Source organism: Osmerus eperlanus, chromosome 26 (assembly GCF_963692335.1).
Source record: "Osmerus eperlanus chromosome 26, fOsmEpe2.1, whole genome shotgun sequence".
Classification (NCBI taxonomy): Eukaryota; Metazoa; Chordata; class Actinopteri; order Osmeriformes; family Osmeridae; genus Osmerus; species Osmerus eperlanus.
Genome location: NC_085043.1, coordinates 3000012 through 3017663, shown reverse-complemented (window position 1 = coordinate 3017663; position 17652 = coordinate 3000012). Strand labels below are relative to the sequence as shown.

General features: G+C 47.8%; 1 protein-coding gene across 1 annotated transcript in view; it reads right to left on the bottom strand.

Moving 5' to 3' along the window:
- The window catches only part of zgc:113223 (uncharacterized protein LOC541424 homolog), a 113049-nt gene that overhangs the window by 88489 nt on the left and 6908 nt on the right, over positions 1–17652 (bottom strand). Inside the window, exons 4-6 of the mRNA XM_062452699.1 lie at positions 10282–10356; positions 10065–10160; positions 4855–4983 (exon numbers count right to left, since the gene is read on the bottom strand). Of these exons, the coding sequence (XP_062308683.1) occupies positions 4855–4983; positions 10065–10160; positions 10282–10356 (300 nt within the window). The remainder of the gene's footprint in view (positions 1–4854; positions 4984–10064; positions 10161–10281; positions 10357–17652) is intronic.

The following is a 17652-nucleotide window of genomic DNA, read 5'->3' as shown; positions in this document are numbered from 1 at the left end:
GCTCGGTTTCCTGAGCGCCTGCTCAGCTTCCCCTGAGCGCCTGTCCAGCTTCCCCTGAGCGCCTGCTCAGCTTCCCCTGAGCGCCTGCTCAGCTTTCTGGGGGCCTGCTCGGCTTCCTGGGGGCCTGCTCGGCTTTTTCTAGAGCGCCTGCTCGGCTTCTTCTAGAGCGCCTGCTCGGCTTCTTCTAGAGCGCCTGCTCGGCTTCTTCTTGAGCGCCTGCTCGGCTTCTTCGTGAGCGCCTGCTCGGCTTCTTCTTGAGCGCCTGCTCGGCTTCTTCTTGAGCGCCTGCTCAGCTGCTCGGCCTAGAGTAGATAGTTGCAGAGCGTTATCCAATGCAAGCCTCTATTGTGTACCAGCTGCAAGCATCGCCCGACACGGTCCCGGTCTCTGTTCTCATGCGCTCATGAGTTCTGCGCTTCCACGACGTCCAGCGCGGACATGGACACCAGAAGCAGCCGCCCTGATCCGGAAGGAATACGCCGTATACGGCTCCGGGGACAGGCCATAGCACTCGCACAGAACTTAGTGGAGTTGCGTGAGCCACGATCTGGTCGTGGCCTTGCCGGCTGCGTCACTGGTAAACAGGGGCTCATCAGGTGTCGCCCGGGGCGGTACAGCAGGTACTGGCGCATGAAGGAGAGGGGACAAAAGGTAGTTAGTGTGGACCATCACAGTGGGGGTACCTTTACACCGCAGAACCCGAGAAACACTGTATCGAGCAGGGTGTCGACTTAGCACGAAGCACCCCTGTCTCAGTGGTAGTTTGTGCAGTAAAGGTGGAGTGTTAGGAAGACGTTTGTCTGCTTTCAGCCCGCTGCTTCCATGCACCGCTCATTACAAGACGGAGAGACGGGCTCCCCAGAAGGCTGCATGATGAAGGATCCGCACACCAAACGTACAACTGGACACCTGCCACCAATGCTTTGATGGACACGGTTGCAGCTTGCGGGACTCGAAACAGTGCACCCTGCAAAGGGCACAGCACAGACATGTTTACAGGCAGAGGGCTCGCGGAGAACGCATCAAGGTATGTATAAGAATATCGAAGCTAGGCAGGGGTTGACGGTATTCACTTGCCCTTTGACGAGGGCACAGATCGGGGAAGCGTCCCTGCAGGCTACCTGCAGCATGCAGATACCTATTGCAATCAGTATAGCTGGCTTCATGCGGACCGTCTCACAAGCTTCTCGGTTCATCATTATCGTTACTAATTTTCTGACACATTGATTACATCAGACACACGTTCAGCATTGTCAGTACACATTGGTATATCTACAGGTGTAACCGGGCCAGGGTATTCTTCTCTGCCTTGAGAAAACGCAGCTCAATGCTCCAATTGAACATGTTCCTCTTATGATGTCGCAAGACAACATGCAGATAGTCTACAATATTAGGGGACCGCTATGGTCTGTATAAAGAATCCAAAACAGCAGGTCATGAGACTTTATATGCGTCTCTAATAAGTAAGAGACATAACTAGTAGTATATGGAATTGCAGCAGGATTAGCATTGTGTATTCATTCCTTTACAGGACGCATCCTAGTAAACTATTACTGCTATTAACCGACAACGCTTGCCGTCTCCATTGTTAGGCTACTTAAAATGTCACTAGGACGATGTACTCCAGTGCTTCCGCTGTATTCATAATACCGCTGCACGGAATTGAAAGAACGTCATCAAACGCGAGCGAGTAGATTGGATCTGCTCCACGATTCTAACAATCAATTTAAACGGCGCGAATACAGCAAGCACTTCTGTTCGGCTCGGTCAAGCAGTGACAAACAGGGCGGCTTAGTAACAGTAACACTACCAATGGCTAGCAGCTACCTAGCGAACTCTGGCTGCTTCTTCGAATGCGGGCTTGTGCAGCAAAGCATTAATGCCCCTATTATTGTAGACTGAGAAGCGTGCACATTGCATTGTCGTTGCACGATACGTCCAACCCTACACCCCGCACTCGATCAGACGCCTGTCCAACAGGTCAGTGCACCGAGAAAACCTGAACGTGATTCACGATGGTACCTGCAAATGTCGCTCCTCGGATATGCCAGATATGCCGCGAGTGCTCGTGGTTGGCTCCTGAACGCGAGCCCCCTTTTGGACAGGACAACAGCAGCACGGGAAACGGAGCCGCCCTTCGCCGGAGCCTTCCCGGGCAGCATGCAGGGGAGCGGATGGAACGGCCTCGCCGCACTCGAGGAAAAAACAGCTCCTAGTGGCCGAACCCCATGTTGTACAACGGACAGTCCTTTGTTGGCCGACAAGGCCAAACGGGAACAGCGCCTGACTCGGCGCCCCGAATTCCACCGACCCCATCGGTGCAGGGCTCCTCGGATGGAGAATCATCGGGAAGCAGCTCGAAACCTTCGTTCAGATCCCCAAAACACGCACACGGCGTCCGGGACCGAAGAGACGGACAGGGAAACGCAAACGACAGACAGGCCAACACAACACAGAGAACGGGGCGCGACCAGCAATGGCAGCAGCGCAGAACACAAGGGTAATCGAGGACGTGTGTGCGTGCGACTTTATAGCGCCGCCTATCAAGCTAAGCCTATGGGCTGAGAACACGGCGATGGGTGATATGGCGCGTGCTGCCCGCGTTCCATGCCTGAACTAGCTCCGCCCATTAGTACACATATATGTTTTGTTTATGTATTTTCATTGTACTAAAATGCGTTCATTTTCAATGGGCATAAATGCGGTTGAAACAGGTGCATCCCAAATCTTTCAACATTAACATTTTAATATAACATTGTAGTCATTATGGTCTTTAGAAAAAACATTTTGGGGGGAGGTGGGGTAGTGCATTATCGGCCCCTGTGGCGCGGCCTAAGCTTTTGTCCTTAACCCTTAGATGCGTGAGTTCGAAATATTTCCGACAGTCCTCCCAGCGCGAGTTATTTTTCCGAAACGGAAGCTAGCTAGCTTTAGTTAGCTTCCGTTACCTAGCAACCTAGCATAATACTCGTAGCAATGCTACTACCTGCTAGTGTTACTTGTTAGCCTCCTCATTGTACATTTTGAAGCCATACTATAGCGTTTGTCATATAGTTTTTGTCTATAAAAAAACGTTTCGGCTAATCTCATGGCCTGTAGGTGGCACTGTTATCAACTTCGGCATGGACCCTCAGATCATGCTGCCGATGAAGAGTACCAAGATTCATTTTGATTGATCAAAGTATGGCAGAGATACAGCCTCTGATCTCATTTTGGGTCATCATAACCTTTTAACAAATGAGAATATAAAATTCTGTTTAGTCAGTTTTGTACGGCTCGGTCCAAACATCATCTGAGCCGATGTTGAACCAAATTGGACAGAATTGTAGGAGGAGTAACGTACTGTACATTTCAAAATGGTGACTACTGTAATGAGTGGAGTATTATTTTAACATATGGATTGTGATCAGTATGAGGAGAGGAATCGGATTAACTATTATTTTCTCTGGGACAAAGTTTTCAACAATTATAACCATGATTGGCCCAGATACTGGTCATAGTCATATCTATGAGTGTGCCAGGTTTAATAATTTTCTTACTTATGGTTCACAAGGCTGTCGTTGACTCCCAGTGGGGAAGAAAACCAACAGATACAATAGTGTCTAATAAGAAAAGGTAGAAACACAATAGGTTGCTTCGTAGCTTTGCTACTTGGCCCCCAAAAAGAAAAGGTAGAAACATAATAGGTGGCTTAGCAGCTTCACTTCTTGGCCCCAATTTCTTTTACAAATAAATCTGACTACTGCTGACGTGAATGAGATATTAAGAGGAGAGAAATGGGTTTCCCCTAGGATTCTTTTCAGGTTGGGCGGTAGACCTACATTTTGCCTCCCATTCATTTTCAATGGAAGTCACGTGACAGCCCCAAGGCAGTGTGAGATACCTGGCAGTGCGAACAGGTAGTCTATTAAGAGAAGAAAACTCTTTTCTAAGCATTTGTGGACGAGCAACATCAGCATGTATGAGGTTAGATTAGTGCCAGAACTCTGAAACCTTAAAATATACGATTTGAATGTGGAAAGAATAGGTTTGCCAGCTTGTAAACTACATTTGAAAGCTTGTAATACAAATGTACAAGGTTGAAACATTGGTTGGATCATCCTGCCAATAAGACAGAAACCCCCCCCCCCTCCCCATTTTTTCTGCGGAGTTTCAGAGTTCAGGCGCTGTTGTCACACTGTGAACGTTTTGAAACTGAAAACAGAAAGCAGATTTCTTTACAAAGTCTCCCCAACTCTGGATTCTCTCATCATATCAGAACTTGTGACATGCTGTTTGGGCGTGCGCTACTTCTGATCCCATCTGATTTATTGCCAGATGGTTTTGTGTTACTGTCTTATGTTTGTGTGTCAAAGACAGAGTGAATCTGGGCTCCATCATTACATTAAGCAACAAGGTGAGTCTGTTGTCTGTGGTCAACACAGCTCGTTGCTCTACTTCTGATCCCATCTGATTTATTGACAGTTGGTTTTGTGTGACTGTCTTATGTTTGTGTGTCAAATATGGTTATATTGGTGTAATGGAGTTTGAAGGACATTTAATCAGTTTAACAATTGATCCTCAGAATAACTTCCACCAAATTACCAACATGAGGCAGATGGTCATAAATGTTTTGGCTCATCAGTGTAGAGAGCCAAACAGTGCCATGTCTCCCCACATTCTTTTATGGACCTCTTGACGTTTAACAATCATAAACTGAATGATTAAACATGACTTTAATCAAAAAGTACCCATCGCCTATAACTCCATCCTCAGACTTGCTATAAATACATTTTAAAATTGTCTTGATAACTTAGGAATATGTATTGTTCTCTTTATTTTTTGTTATGGTTATAAGTTGTTTGTGTTTCTGACCTCATTGCGCAGTTGCAGACAGCAGGAGAAGGGCACTCCACAGGCCTCTTGACTAGGATTGCCATCCAGGCATTCAAAGTATATGTTGTATGACCAGTCCTTGTATGAATGTACTCCACAGCATTGCAACTGTAATCACAACAACCGCAAGTAGCACTTTTCACATTAACTGACACATTAATTTGTGTATTAGCTAAAACTGCATAGTGTACTGTGGCAACCCGGGAGCGCAGCACCCTGGACAGCACTCCATTCGGCAACGTGGGAAGAGCTCCAGTCAGCACCTTGGGCGGTAGCACTGGCAGGCCTGGGTCAGGTGAACGGGAACAGGTACTTCCGTTTCCAGCACTCGAGGGAGACATCGAGCGACACAGCTGCAACTCATGAGCTGATTGGAGTAACTATCCGGACAGGGCTCAGGGCGCAGACCCCAGGAAATGTGACTAAGAGTTGGACTCTGACCAGTTGAGCAAATATCTGTGCCTAATCCTGTATTCTCTGTCTTGATAGTGAGGAGTGGAATCTGAACGACAAGACCTGACGAAGCAACCCTAAACCCTCAACAGAGAAAGAATCGAAGTTAATGTTTTTTTTATGAATTAGTCATTGTTCAGTAATAAACAGTTTTTGCTCAACCCCTTCTGTGGTCTGTGCAATTCCTTTGGTGAAGTGCTGTTGTCCCCCGGCCGTGCTCAATGTTTGCCACATTTGGTGGCGAATGCGGGCACCCTGAGTCCGCTACCCTAGCACTTTAACCAAGGAATGCACACCACATGGGCGAAGTCATGAAGACGTATTCTGATCGGTGGAGCTGCTGGAGAACCACCGAGTTAGCCAGCAGATGATGACAGGTACAATGGGGGGCCGGAGGGGCAACCCCAGGCTCAGCAACCCCTGGCCAGCCTACAGAAAGCCGCTGCACCCACCACCCAACAGGTCGGAATGGAGGTGTTTTTCCTGTGGCCAGTTGGGGCATCTAGCGCAACAGTGTCCTGCTGGGGATGTACCAATGGCGTCTGCCAGCGCCGGGAAACCCCGCCAACCGGGACGATGTGTCATGACCACTTGCTGGGCCCATGACACCGCTCTTTGAATGTGCTGGTTCATGTGGAAAACCAGGAAACCTCCGCCCTTATTGTTTCAGGCAATGTGGTCACGCTGATCCGCCCAGAGTTCACCGAAGGTGAAGACGGGGTCAGCATTGAGGTTTCCTGTGTCTACAGGGACATCAAGCGATACCCCACTCGCTGGATCGAGGTTTGCACCCCCCGAGGGACCTTTACGGTACAGGTGGGGTTGGTCCCCAAGCTCCCTGTACCACTGCTCATCGGATGGGATTGTCCCATCTTTGAGAGGTTCTGGGGGCTGCAACCCAGAGGGGCGCGAAACGAGACCTCCAAGCCAAGGCAGCTCCGACAAGGGAGACCCAGAGTGGCATATACTGCCCCTTCCTCTCCATCCCTGTCGTCTGCCGAGGACCCCCAGTTGGGGGGACGACACCCAATCCCCTCCCCCACGACAGTCAGGAACCCCTGACCCGGTCGGCTGTCGAACCCTTGACATCAATACGGCCACTGAGGGCTCCCAACCACCCGGAGGCTTGGCCATGGAAGGCTCTCACCCGACAGAGTTCTGAGAGTTTCGAGGGAAGGGGGAGCTGAGAGGGCCAGTTTGCTACAGCCCAGAAGGAGAAAGACACACTGCAACATGCCTGGGCACATGTGTTCACCCACAATGGGCAACCCCTCGACCTGGTGAGTCCCCATTCTTACCCCTACTTCGTCAGAAGCTTGTTTTCCCCCTGTCTTACACAAGTAAGGTCTTGTTCATGGACAAAACCAGGGAGAGGGTAGAGGCACGGATTTACTGGCCCAGATTTACAGTTAGGTCCATAAGTATTTGGATATTGACACAATTTTCATCATTTTGGCTCTGTATACCACCACAATGGATTTGAAATGAAACAATCAAGATGTGCTTTAAGTGAAGACTTTCAGCTTTAATTTCAGGGTATTTACATCAAATCAGGTGACCGGTGTAGGAATTACAACACATTTTATATGTGCCCCCCCCCCCCCTTTTTAAGGGACCAAAAATAATTGGACAAACTAACATAATCATAAATCTAATTGTCACTTTTAATACTTGGTTGCAAATCCTTTGCAGTCAATGACAGCCTGAAGTCTGGAACCCATAGACATCACCAGACGCTGGGTTTCGTCCCTGGTGATGCTCTGCCTGGCCTCTACTGCAACTGTCTTCAGTTCCTGCTTGTTCTTGGGGCATTTTCCCTTCAGTTTTGTCTTTAGCAAGTGAAATGCATGCTCAATTGGATTTAGGTCAGGTGATTGACTTGGCCATTGCAGAACATTCCACTTCTTTGCCTTAAAAAACTCTTTGGTTGCTTTCGCAGTATGCTTCGGGTCATTGTCCATCTGCACTGTGAAGCGCCGTCCTATGAGTTCTGAAGCATTTGGCTGAATCTGAGCAGATAATATTGCCCGAAACACTTCAGAATTCATCCTACTGCTTTTGTCAGCAGTCACATCATCGATAAATACAAGGGAACCAGTTCCATTGGCAGCCATACATGCCCACGCCATAACACTACCTCCACCATGCTTCACTGATGAGGTGGTATGCTTTGGATCATGAGCAGTTCCTTCCCTTCTCCATACTCTTCTCTTCCCATCATTCTGGTACAAGTTGATCTTGGTCTCATCTGTCCATAGGATGTTGTTCCAGAACTGTACAGGCTCTTTTAGATGTTTTTTGGCAAACTCTAATCTGGTCTTCCTGTTTTTGAGACTCACCAATGGTTTACATCTTGTGGTGAACCCTCTGTATTTACTCTGGTGAAGTCTTCTCTTAATTGTTGACTTTGACACAGATACGCCTACCTCCTGGAGAGTGTTCTTGATCTGGCCAACTGTTGTGAAGGGGTTTTTCTTCACCAGGGAAAGAATTCTTCTGTCATCCACCACAGTTGTTTTCCGTGGTCTTCCGGGTCTTTTGGTGTTGCTGAGCTCACCAGTGCGTTCTTTCTTTTTAAGAATGTACCAAACAGTTGATTTGGCCACACCTAATGTTTTTGCTATCTCTCTGATAGGTTTGTTTTGATTTTTCAGCCTAACGATGGCTTGCTTCACTGATGGTGACAGCTCTTTGGACTTCATATTGAGAGTTGACAGCAACAGATTCCAAACACAAATACCATACTTGAAATGAACTCTAGACCTTTTATCTGCTCCTTGTCAATGAAATAACGAACTCCCTTTATGAGGGAATAACATACACCTGGCCATGGAACAGCTGAGCAGCCAATTGTCCAATTACTTTTGGTCCCTAAAAAAGGGGGGGGCCACATATAAAATGTATTGTAATTCCTACACCGTTCACCTGATTTGGATGTAAATACCCTGAAATTAAAGCTGAAAGTCTTCACTTAAAGCACATCTTGATTGTTTCATTTCAAATCCATTGTGGTGGTATACAGAGCCAAAATGATGAAAATTGTGTCAATGTCCAAATACTTATGGACCTAACTGTAAATGGGCGGTTTGCCCTGAGAGCCAAAGGGTCACCCCAAGGCCTACTGTCGGGCATCATCTCATCCTCCTGCACATTACTGAAGAGCTGTTTGAGCGTCTTGCTATGGACATTGTAGGACCACTCCCCAAAACTAGCCGAGGCCATAGGTACATACTGGTGATAATAGAGTACGCCACTCTTCCCCTCCGGGCTGCCACCGCAAAAGCGGTAGCCAAATAACTTTCTGTTGTTTAGTCGGGTATGGATAGCACAGGAAATCCTGACCAAGGCACCCGTTTCATGTCTGGGGTACTAAAAGAGATTGTGAGACTGCTACAGGTGAAACAACTGTGGACCTCAGGGGTTTCAGATGGGGGTCGTTTCATCCCTCGCTTCGCCATGCGCGCTCGGTAATCTACAATCGGCACTAAAGGAGCTTCTGGCGAGGATGCGGAAGATTGCTTGCGATGTTTGCGTAGATTGCGATATTTGTGTTAAAATTACGTACGGTAAGTTTATGCCGTGCCTGGTGTGAATGGGGTTGTGACAAATCTTATTTCTGGAAGGCTCTACCGTGGTTAAGATGGTCTACCATGTTGTCTGGCCAATCGACGGGACCGCAGGAGACCTGGCTGCAAGCTTCGGCATTCGACTGGCCCACTACCCTCCCAGTTCCAAGAAAATCATCCTGTTTGACAGGTATGACCAGGAAACTCCACCAGCGGATGAGAAGAGGCAAGACGCTGTCGGGCAGCGATACAGTGTCGTACGCTGTGCAGTAGGCTAATTAGTGAGTGTTTTGTAAAGAATGAAAACAAGTCGCACCATAATGATTATTTGCACTCGCACAAATGCTCCCAAATATGTTTTGAGGTCGCAGAGATACAATTTCAGGAGCAAATACGACCAAAATGGTCGCAATTTCAAGTCCTGCTATCAGTGGTGTATACCCTGGTACACAACCATGACAAGCCCCCTACATGACCTGACAAGGAAGCAGCGGCCGGACAAGACGCAGAGGAGGTTTTTGACTTCCAGAGGCAGGCCTTGTGTACGGGGCCGGTGATAGTGACCCCTGACTTTTCGCTCCCTTTCCTTGTTCACACAGATGTGTTGGAAGTGGGATTGGGGGCTGTCCCACATGTGAAACGGTGAGCACCCGATAACACATGTCAGCTGGAAGTACCTGCCGAATGAACGAGCGTACTCCACCGTGGACAAGGAGGCGCTTGCCATCAAGTGGGCACTCGATAAACTGCGCTATTACCTCCTGGGGCGTTGCTTCACCCTGGTATTTTTTTCTCAACCCTGTCTGTGGTCTGTATGGTTCCTTTGGTAAAGTGCTCTTGTCCCCTGGCTGCGCTCAGTGGTTGCCACAGTATGTCTAGTTTAAACAAATATAACATTTCAATGTTGATTTTAAATAATAATTTTGGGTGTAGATTAAACTACTATTCTAAATTCATTCAGCCATAGAACTACTGGATAAGTAATTATTGAGATGTGTTATTTTCCTAACCAATCAGTAAAAAAATAAACAATTGACTGAATATTTAGGGTATCTAATTTTGTACCAGTACTGTTCTTAGTACTAGTTCCAAGTATTGTTGGTGGCAGATAATAGGTTCTAACTCCTTACCAGACCACTTACTATTTATAAATTTTAATGGAATAGGCACCTTTTTTTGAACAAAGTCAATGACATTTTCCAAGTCCAAATCTTCTCGATAACGTACAATGGCTTTTCTCATCAGCTTCTCTGTCCTTTCCAAGACCTGAAAAATGAAAGGCAACACAAGAAGAACCTTGAAAATACTATCATCCTCTGCAAAAGGTTTTATCATCTGAAATAGATGACAAATAACATCTTCACAGTTTCACCATGTCATCATTTACCATATCAGAGAAAACAAATCCGAGCACAGCAGCAACAATTTGAAGCAGTAGGATTGCCACCAGGATTCCTAGAAACTGGAAACACAAGGAAGTGTACATGCTGAATGTAAGACATTTTTTTTACATTTTCTTTTAAGTATTATGATTCATAAGAACTATGAACATTTAAAGTTGTAGTTTTCTACTGTACATTTCTACTGGAATGAAAAGCTTTCCTAATTGTAAAACTGTTTTACTATGTATTGAAATAGCCATTTGTTGACTATACTGACTACACTAAACTATAATCTGTTAAAATGGCTGACTGAACACACAGATGTTTGTTTTTTTATCTGCTCATGAACATGCTTTTTGACTGGGCCATTGGTGCACCTTTTCATTTTAATCTCCAGGGGCGGGGGAGTAAGGCTGCATTCATGTTTTCATTGGAACATTGATAGTCAGGTGTAAAACTTGATTGCATTTTGTGTTTTTTAGTTTGGTCCAACCCGTCCAATGACTTTAAACTCACAAATGCTCAAAAATAACTGAATGGAAATTTTGACAACTGAAAAGTTAGTATTCATTCATAACCATAATGTTACGAATCATAGTTCTAATAACATCGGTGCAAATACATACCACTTTGAATATGACTGGATGAAAGCTTGTTCTAAAACAAATTGTGAGTCATATAATTTGTGTAAAGGAGAGATTGTTGGTAAGTTCTCTCAATGATGCATGTGAAAAGTTGGATTAATTGTTATAAATGGGCGGAGCTAGTTCAGGCATGGAACTCGGGCAGCGCGCGCTGTATCACCCATCGCCGTGTTCTCAGCCCATAGGCTTAGCTTGATAGGCGGCGCTATAAAGTCGCACATGCACGCACACGCGTCCTCGATTCCCCTTGTGTTCTGCGCTGCTGCCGTTGCTGGTCGCTCCCCGTTCTCTGTGTTGGCCTGTCTGTCGTTCGCGTTTCCCTGTCCGTCTCTTCGGTCCCGGACGCCGTGTGCGTGTTTTGGGGATCTGAACGAAGGTTTCGAGCTGCTTCCCGATGATTCTCCATCCGAGGAGCCCTGCACCGATGGGGTCGGTGGAATTCGGGGCGCCGAGTCAGGCGCAGTTCCCGTTTGGCCTTGTCGGCCAACAAAGGACTGTCCGTTGTACAACATGGGGTTCGGCCACTAGGAGCTGTTTTTTCCTCGAGTGCGGCGAGGCCGTTCCATCCGCTCCCCTGCATGCTGCCCGGGAAGGCTCCGGCGAAGGGCGGCTCCGTTTCCCGTGCTGCTGTTGTGCTGTCCAAAAGGGGGCTCGCGTTCAGGAGCCAACCACGAGCACTCGCGGCATATCTGGCATATCCGAGGAGCGACATTTGCAGGAACCATCGTGAATCACGTTCAGGTTTTCTCGGTGCACTGACCTGTGTCACTGACAGGCGTCTGATCGAGTGCGGGGTGTAGGGTTGGACATATCGTGCAAGAACAATGCAATGTGCACGCTTCTCAGTCTACAATAGGAGCATTAATGCTTTGCTGCACAAGCCCGCATTCGAAGAAGCAGCCAGAGTTCGCTAGGTAGCTGCTAGCCATTAGTAGTGTTACTGTTACTAAGCTGCCCTGTTTGTCACTGCTTGACCGAGCCGAACAGAAGTGCTTGCTGTATTCGCGCCGTTTAAGTTGGTTACTCGCTCGCGTTTGATGACGTCCTTTCAATAATCAGTATAGCTCGCTTGAGAACAGAGACCGGGACGGTGTTGGGCGATACTTGCAGCCGGTACACAATAGAGGCTTGCATTGGATAACGCTCTGCGACTATCTACTCTAGGCCGAGCAGCTGAGCAGGCGCTCCAGAAGAAGCCGAGCAGGCGCTCCAGAAGAAGCCGAGCAGGCGCTCAAGAAGAGCCGAGCAGGCGCTCTAGAAGAAGCCGAGCAGGCGCTCAGGGGGCCGAGCAGGCGCTCAGGAGACCGAGCAGGCGCTCAGGAGGCCGAGCAGGCGCTCAGGAGGCCGAGCAGGCGCTCAGGAAACCGAGCAGGCGCTCGAGAAGGCGCTCAAGCTGAGCAGGCCTCCAAGCTGAGCTGGCGCTCAGGAAACCGAGCAGGAGCTCGAGAAGGCGCTCGAGAAGGCGCTCAAGCTGAGCAGGCCTCCAAGCTGAGCAGGCGCTCAGGAAGCTGAGCAGGCACTCAGGAAGCCAAGCAGGCGCTCGAGAAGGCGCTCAAGCTGAGCAGGCCTCCAAGCTGAGCAGGCGCTCAGGAAACCGAGCAGGCGCCCAAGCAGAGCAGGCGCCCGAGCAGAAGCCGAGCAGGCGCCCGAGCAGAAGCCGAGCAGGCGCCCGAGCAGAAGCCGAGCAGGCGCCGAGCAGGCGCCCGAGCAGGCGCCCGAGAAGCAGCCCGAGCAGGCGCCCGAGAAGCAGCCGAGCAGGAGCCGAGCAGGAGCCCGAGAAGCAGCCGAGCAGGAGCCCGAGAAGAAGCCGAGCAGGAGCCCGAGAAGAAGCCGAGCAGGAGCCCGAGAAGAAGCCGAGCAGGAGCCCGAGAAGCAGCCGAGCAGGGCGCTCGGGCTGAGCAGGGCGCTCGGGCTGAGCAGGTCTGAGACCTCCGGTGACCAATGTGGTCTGCATGTATCCTGTGGTTGGGTGGCTTCATACATTGCAATGGTAGTATGTCTCTTCGGATCTCCATGCAGCCGTGGTGATCCGCAGACGTCCTCTGATGCGCTACGTCGCCATCAGAATCCAGTGTCTACATGGGGACGTCCGTCTAGATGCCCTGGGAACAGCGGATGCACCGCTGGTTTGTCTCACACATAGTTTTGTTGCAAGTAACACTGGGATGTCATGTGGTCCTCCTGAGGCTCAGGAGGAGCGACGCTCCGCTCTACACATAGTATAGACTGGCGGAGTGTCGGTGTTTTGGGGATTTAACTTGTTGCTCCCTGCCTCATGTCATGCATGCTGCAGTGAAGGCAGGGAGCGCTTCCCCATGTACATCCATTCCGCCAATGTTAAACCATTTGTCATGTGTATGAATAAATGGTGAAATCAATCACGTGAGTGTCTTGACTGAACTTGTTTTGTTTATTTGTATTCAACAATCAATCAAGCAGTGAACTGTTAACTTCCAATTCAGGAAAGCACAAACCTGTGATTGGAGATGATTTAGAGGTATGAAAGTATATTAGGAACACTAGTACTCTATCTTCTATTCACTTCTAAGGCCAACCAGCCCAACAACAGAAATGTCTCTGTGTGGGAGGAGTGGGAAATGTGTGTAATTTAAGGAAATGACACCTCCCCATGACACTGTACTTTTACTCCTGAATGGGAAAAGTCACAAAAGATGAAGGGGTATCAAATTGTTTGTTGGCTCATTGGAGAGATAGCCTTGTAAGTAGGGCATGCTGTAACAAGAATGCGAGGTACACTACTCAATAATTGTAACCTAATAAGAATGAGAAAATATTATTAAAATATAAATATAATATAAAATATAATTTATTATAATTTTCAATTTCAGTGAGTTTTGAAACAAAAAGTATCACTTTACTCCTCCCCAGTAATAAACCACATACTTTTGATCCCCTCTGCAGCCTGTTAACAATGCTTCAATATACCTGTAACGACCCACCTCCTCAGAGCACTGGGCTCGTCTTCTTTGTGTTCCTGTGTCTTGTTGAATGTCTGTTTTGGTTTGGTCTGTTGTAATTAGTTGTTGTCATCTGTTGGGTTTTGCTCATTAGTTCTGACTGCACAGAATCTATGCAATTAGGAACAAACTACAGACTTACCCTAGACAAATGACCACGAACACTGAATCGTCCTCTATATGAAGCACACTGCGTGTTGAAGATCTCACCCACTTCAACCCTTTCTCTATGGAAGCATTCATCAAGCTAATAGAATCATCGAAACCCACCAGCTGCCTTCTTGACTCCCTTTCTGCCAAACTTCGTAAAGAACTCCTCCCTAGTTTTGGACCTAGTTTGATGACGTCCTTTCAATAACCAGTATAGCTCGCTTGAGAACAGAGACCGGGACGGTGTCGGGCGATACTTGCAGCCGGTACACAATAGAGGCTTGCATTGGATAACGCTCTGCGACTATCTACTCTAGGCCGAGCAGCTGAGCAGGCGCTCCAGAAGAAGCCGAGCAGGCGCTCCAGAAGAAGCCGAGCAGGCGCTCAAGAAGAGCCGAGCAGGCGCTCTAGAAGAAGCCGAGCAGGCGCTCAGGGGGCCGAGCAGGCGCTCAGGAGACCGAGCAGGCGCTCAGGAGGCCGAGCAGGCGCTCAGGAAACCGAGCAGGCGCTCGAGAAGGCGCTCAAGCTGAGCAGGCCTCCAAGCTGAGCTAGCGCTCAGGAAACCGAGCAGGAGCTCGAGAAACCTGTGATTGGAGATGATTTAGAGGTATGAAAGTATATTAGGAACACTAGTACTCTATCTTCTATTCACTTCTAAGGCCAACCAGCCCAACAACAGAAATGTCTCTGTGTGGGAGGAGTGGGAAATGTGTGTAATTTAAGGAAATGACACCTCCCCATGACACTGTACTTTTACTCCTGAATGGGAAAAGTCACAAAAGATGAAGGGGTATCAAATTGTTTGTTGGCTCATTGGAGAGATAGCCTTGTAAGTAGGGCATGCTGTAACAAGAATGCGAGGTACACTACTCAATAATTGTAACCTAATAAGAATGAGAAAATATTATTAAAATATAAATATAATATAAAATATAATTTATTATAATTTTCAATTTCAGTGAGTTTTGAAACAAAAAGTATCACTTTACTCCTCCCCAGTAATAAACCACATACTTTTGATCCCCTCTGCAGCCTGTTAACAATGCTTCAATATACCTGTAACGACCCACCTCCTCAGAGCACTGGGCTCGTCTATATGAAGCACACTGCGTGTTGAAGATCTCACCCACTTCAACCCTTTCTCTATGGAAGCATTCATCAAGCTAATAGAATCATCGAAACCCACCAGCTGCCTTCTTGACTCCCTTTCTGCCAAACTTCGTAAAGAACTCCTCCCTAGTTTTGGACCACCCATGTTTAGTATTGTTAATGCATCTATTGTAACTGTCCAAGTCCCTGACGTCTTTCAACAAGAAATCTTTAAGCCCCTGCTTAAAAAACAAAACCCAGATCCCGGATTTCTCAGCAATTACAGGCAAATTTCAAGTCGATGATGTGGTCCTGATGGCTTCATTGGGCCGTGACCTTCAGCTCTCACTGGAGCGGTTCGCAACCGAATGCGAAGCGGCTGGGATGGGAATCAGCACCTCCAAATCTGAGGCCATGGTTATCGACCGGAAAAGGGTGGCGTGCAATCTCCGGGTCGGGGAGGAGATCTTGACCCAAGCGGAGGAGTTCAAGTATCTTGGGGTCTTGTTCACGAGTGAGGGAAGAATGGAGCACGAGATCGACAGGCGGATCGGTGGGGCATCCGCAGTGATGCGGGCTCTGCATCGGTCCGTCGTGGTGAAGAAGGAGCTGAGTCGAAAGGCGAAGCTCTCTATTTACCAGTCGATCTACGTTCCTACCCTCACCTATGGTCACGAACTGTGGGTAGTGACCGAAAGAACGAGATCGCGAATACAAGCGGCCGAAATGAGTTTTCTCCGCAGGGTGTCCGGGCTCTCCCTTAGAGATAGGGTGAGAAGCTCGGTCATCCGGGAAGGGCTCAGAGTAGAACCGCTGCTCCTCCGAGTCGAGAGGGGCCAGTTGAGGTGGCTCGGGCATCTGATAAGGATGCCTCCTGGACGCCTCCCTGGTGAGGTGTTCTGGGCACCTCTCACTGGGAAGAGGCCCCGGGGTAGACCCAGGACACGCTGGAGGGACTATGTCTCTCGGCTGGCCTGGGAACGCCTCGGGGTCACCCAGGAAGAGCTGGTGGAGGTGGCCGGGGAGAGGGAAGTCTGGGCCTCCCTGCTTAGGTTTCTGCCCCCGCGACCCGACCCCCGGAAAAGCGGCAGATGATGGATGGATGGATAAATATGATCAAATTATTCCCATACTCCTCCCCAGGATCGGACCATGGACATTTGATCTATGCTGGTTACCAGTTCCACAATGTGCTGAATACAGTCAGGTCCATAAATATTTGGACATTGACACAATTTTCATCATTTTGGCTCTGTATACCACCACAATGGATTTGAAATGAAACAATCAAGATGTGCTTTAAGTGCAGACTTTCAGCTTTAATTTCAGGGTATTTACATCCAAATCAGGTGAACGGTGTAGGAATTACAACACATTTGATATGTGCTTTAAGGGACCAAAAGTAATTGGACAATTGGCTGCTCAGCTGTTCCATGGCCAGGTGTATGTTATTCCCTCATAAAGGGAGTTCGTTATTTCATTGACAAGGAGCAGATAAAAGGTCTAGAGTTCATTTCAAGTATGGTATTTGTGTTTGGAATCTGTTGCTGTCAACTCTCAATATGAAGTCCAAAGAGCTGTCACCATCAGTGAAGCAAGCCATCGTTAGGCTGAAAAATCCCTTGTATTTATCGATGATGTGACTGCTGACAAAAGCAGTAGGATGAATTCTGAAGTGTTTCGGGCAATATTATCTGCTCAGATTCAGCCAAATGCTTCAGAACTCATAGGACGGCGCTTCACAGTGCAGATGGACAATGACCCGAAGCATACTGCGAAAGCAACCAAAGAGTTTTTTAAGGCAAAGAAGTGGAATGTTCTGCAATGGCTAAGTCAATCACCTGACCTAAATCCAATTGAGCATGCATTTCACTTGCTAAAGACAAAACTGAAGGGAAAATGCCCCAAGAACAAGCAGGAACTGAAGACAGTTGCAGTAGAGGCCTGGCAGAGCATCACTAGGGACTGTCTATGGGTTCCAGACTTCAGGCTGTCATTGACTGCAAAGGATTTGCAACCAAGTATTAAAAGTGACAATTAGATGTATGATTATGTTAGTTTGTCCAATTATTTTTGGTCCCTTAAAAAGGGGGGGGGGGGGGCACATATAAAATGTGTTGTAATTCCTACACCGGTCAACTGATTTGATGTAAATACCCTGAAATTAAAGCTGAAAGTCTGCACTTAAAGCACATCTTGATTGTTTCATTTCAAATCCATTGTGGTGGTATACAGAGCCAAAATGATGAAAATTGTGTCAATGTCCAAATATTTATGGACCTGACTGTATATTAATTATACTAACTAGTGCACAGTGCCCGTGATGCAGTCGGGGATTAACATGCCAGTGAAACACACAAATACAGATGGTCCTAACCAGACTCTCGTACATTTCATTTGTACGGAGGGTTTGGGAACGCTCCATTGACAAGAGTTAACTTCCTTGAAGGCGGGTACTCTGACAAAACACCATCACTCTCTGTCTCTTTCGTTACCAAACTCTCTGTACAAATGA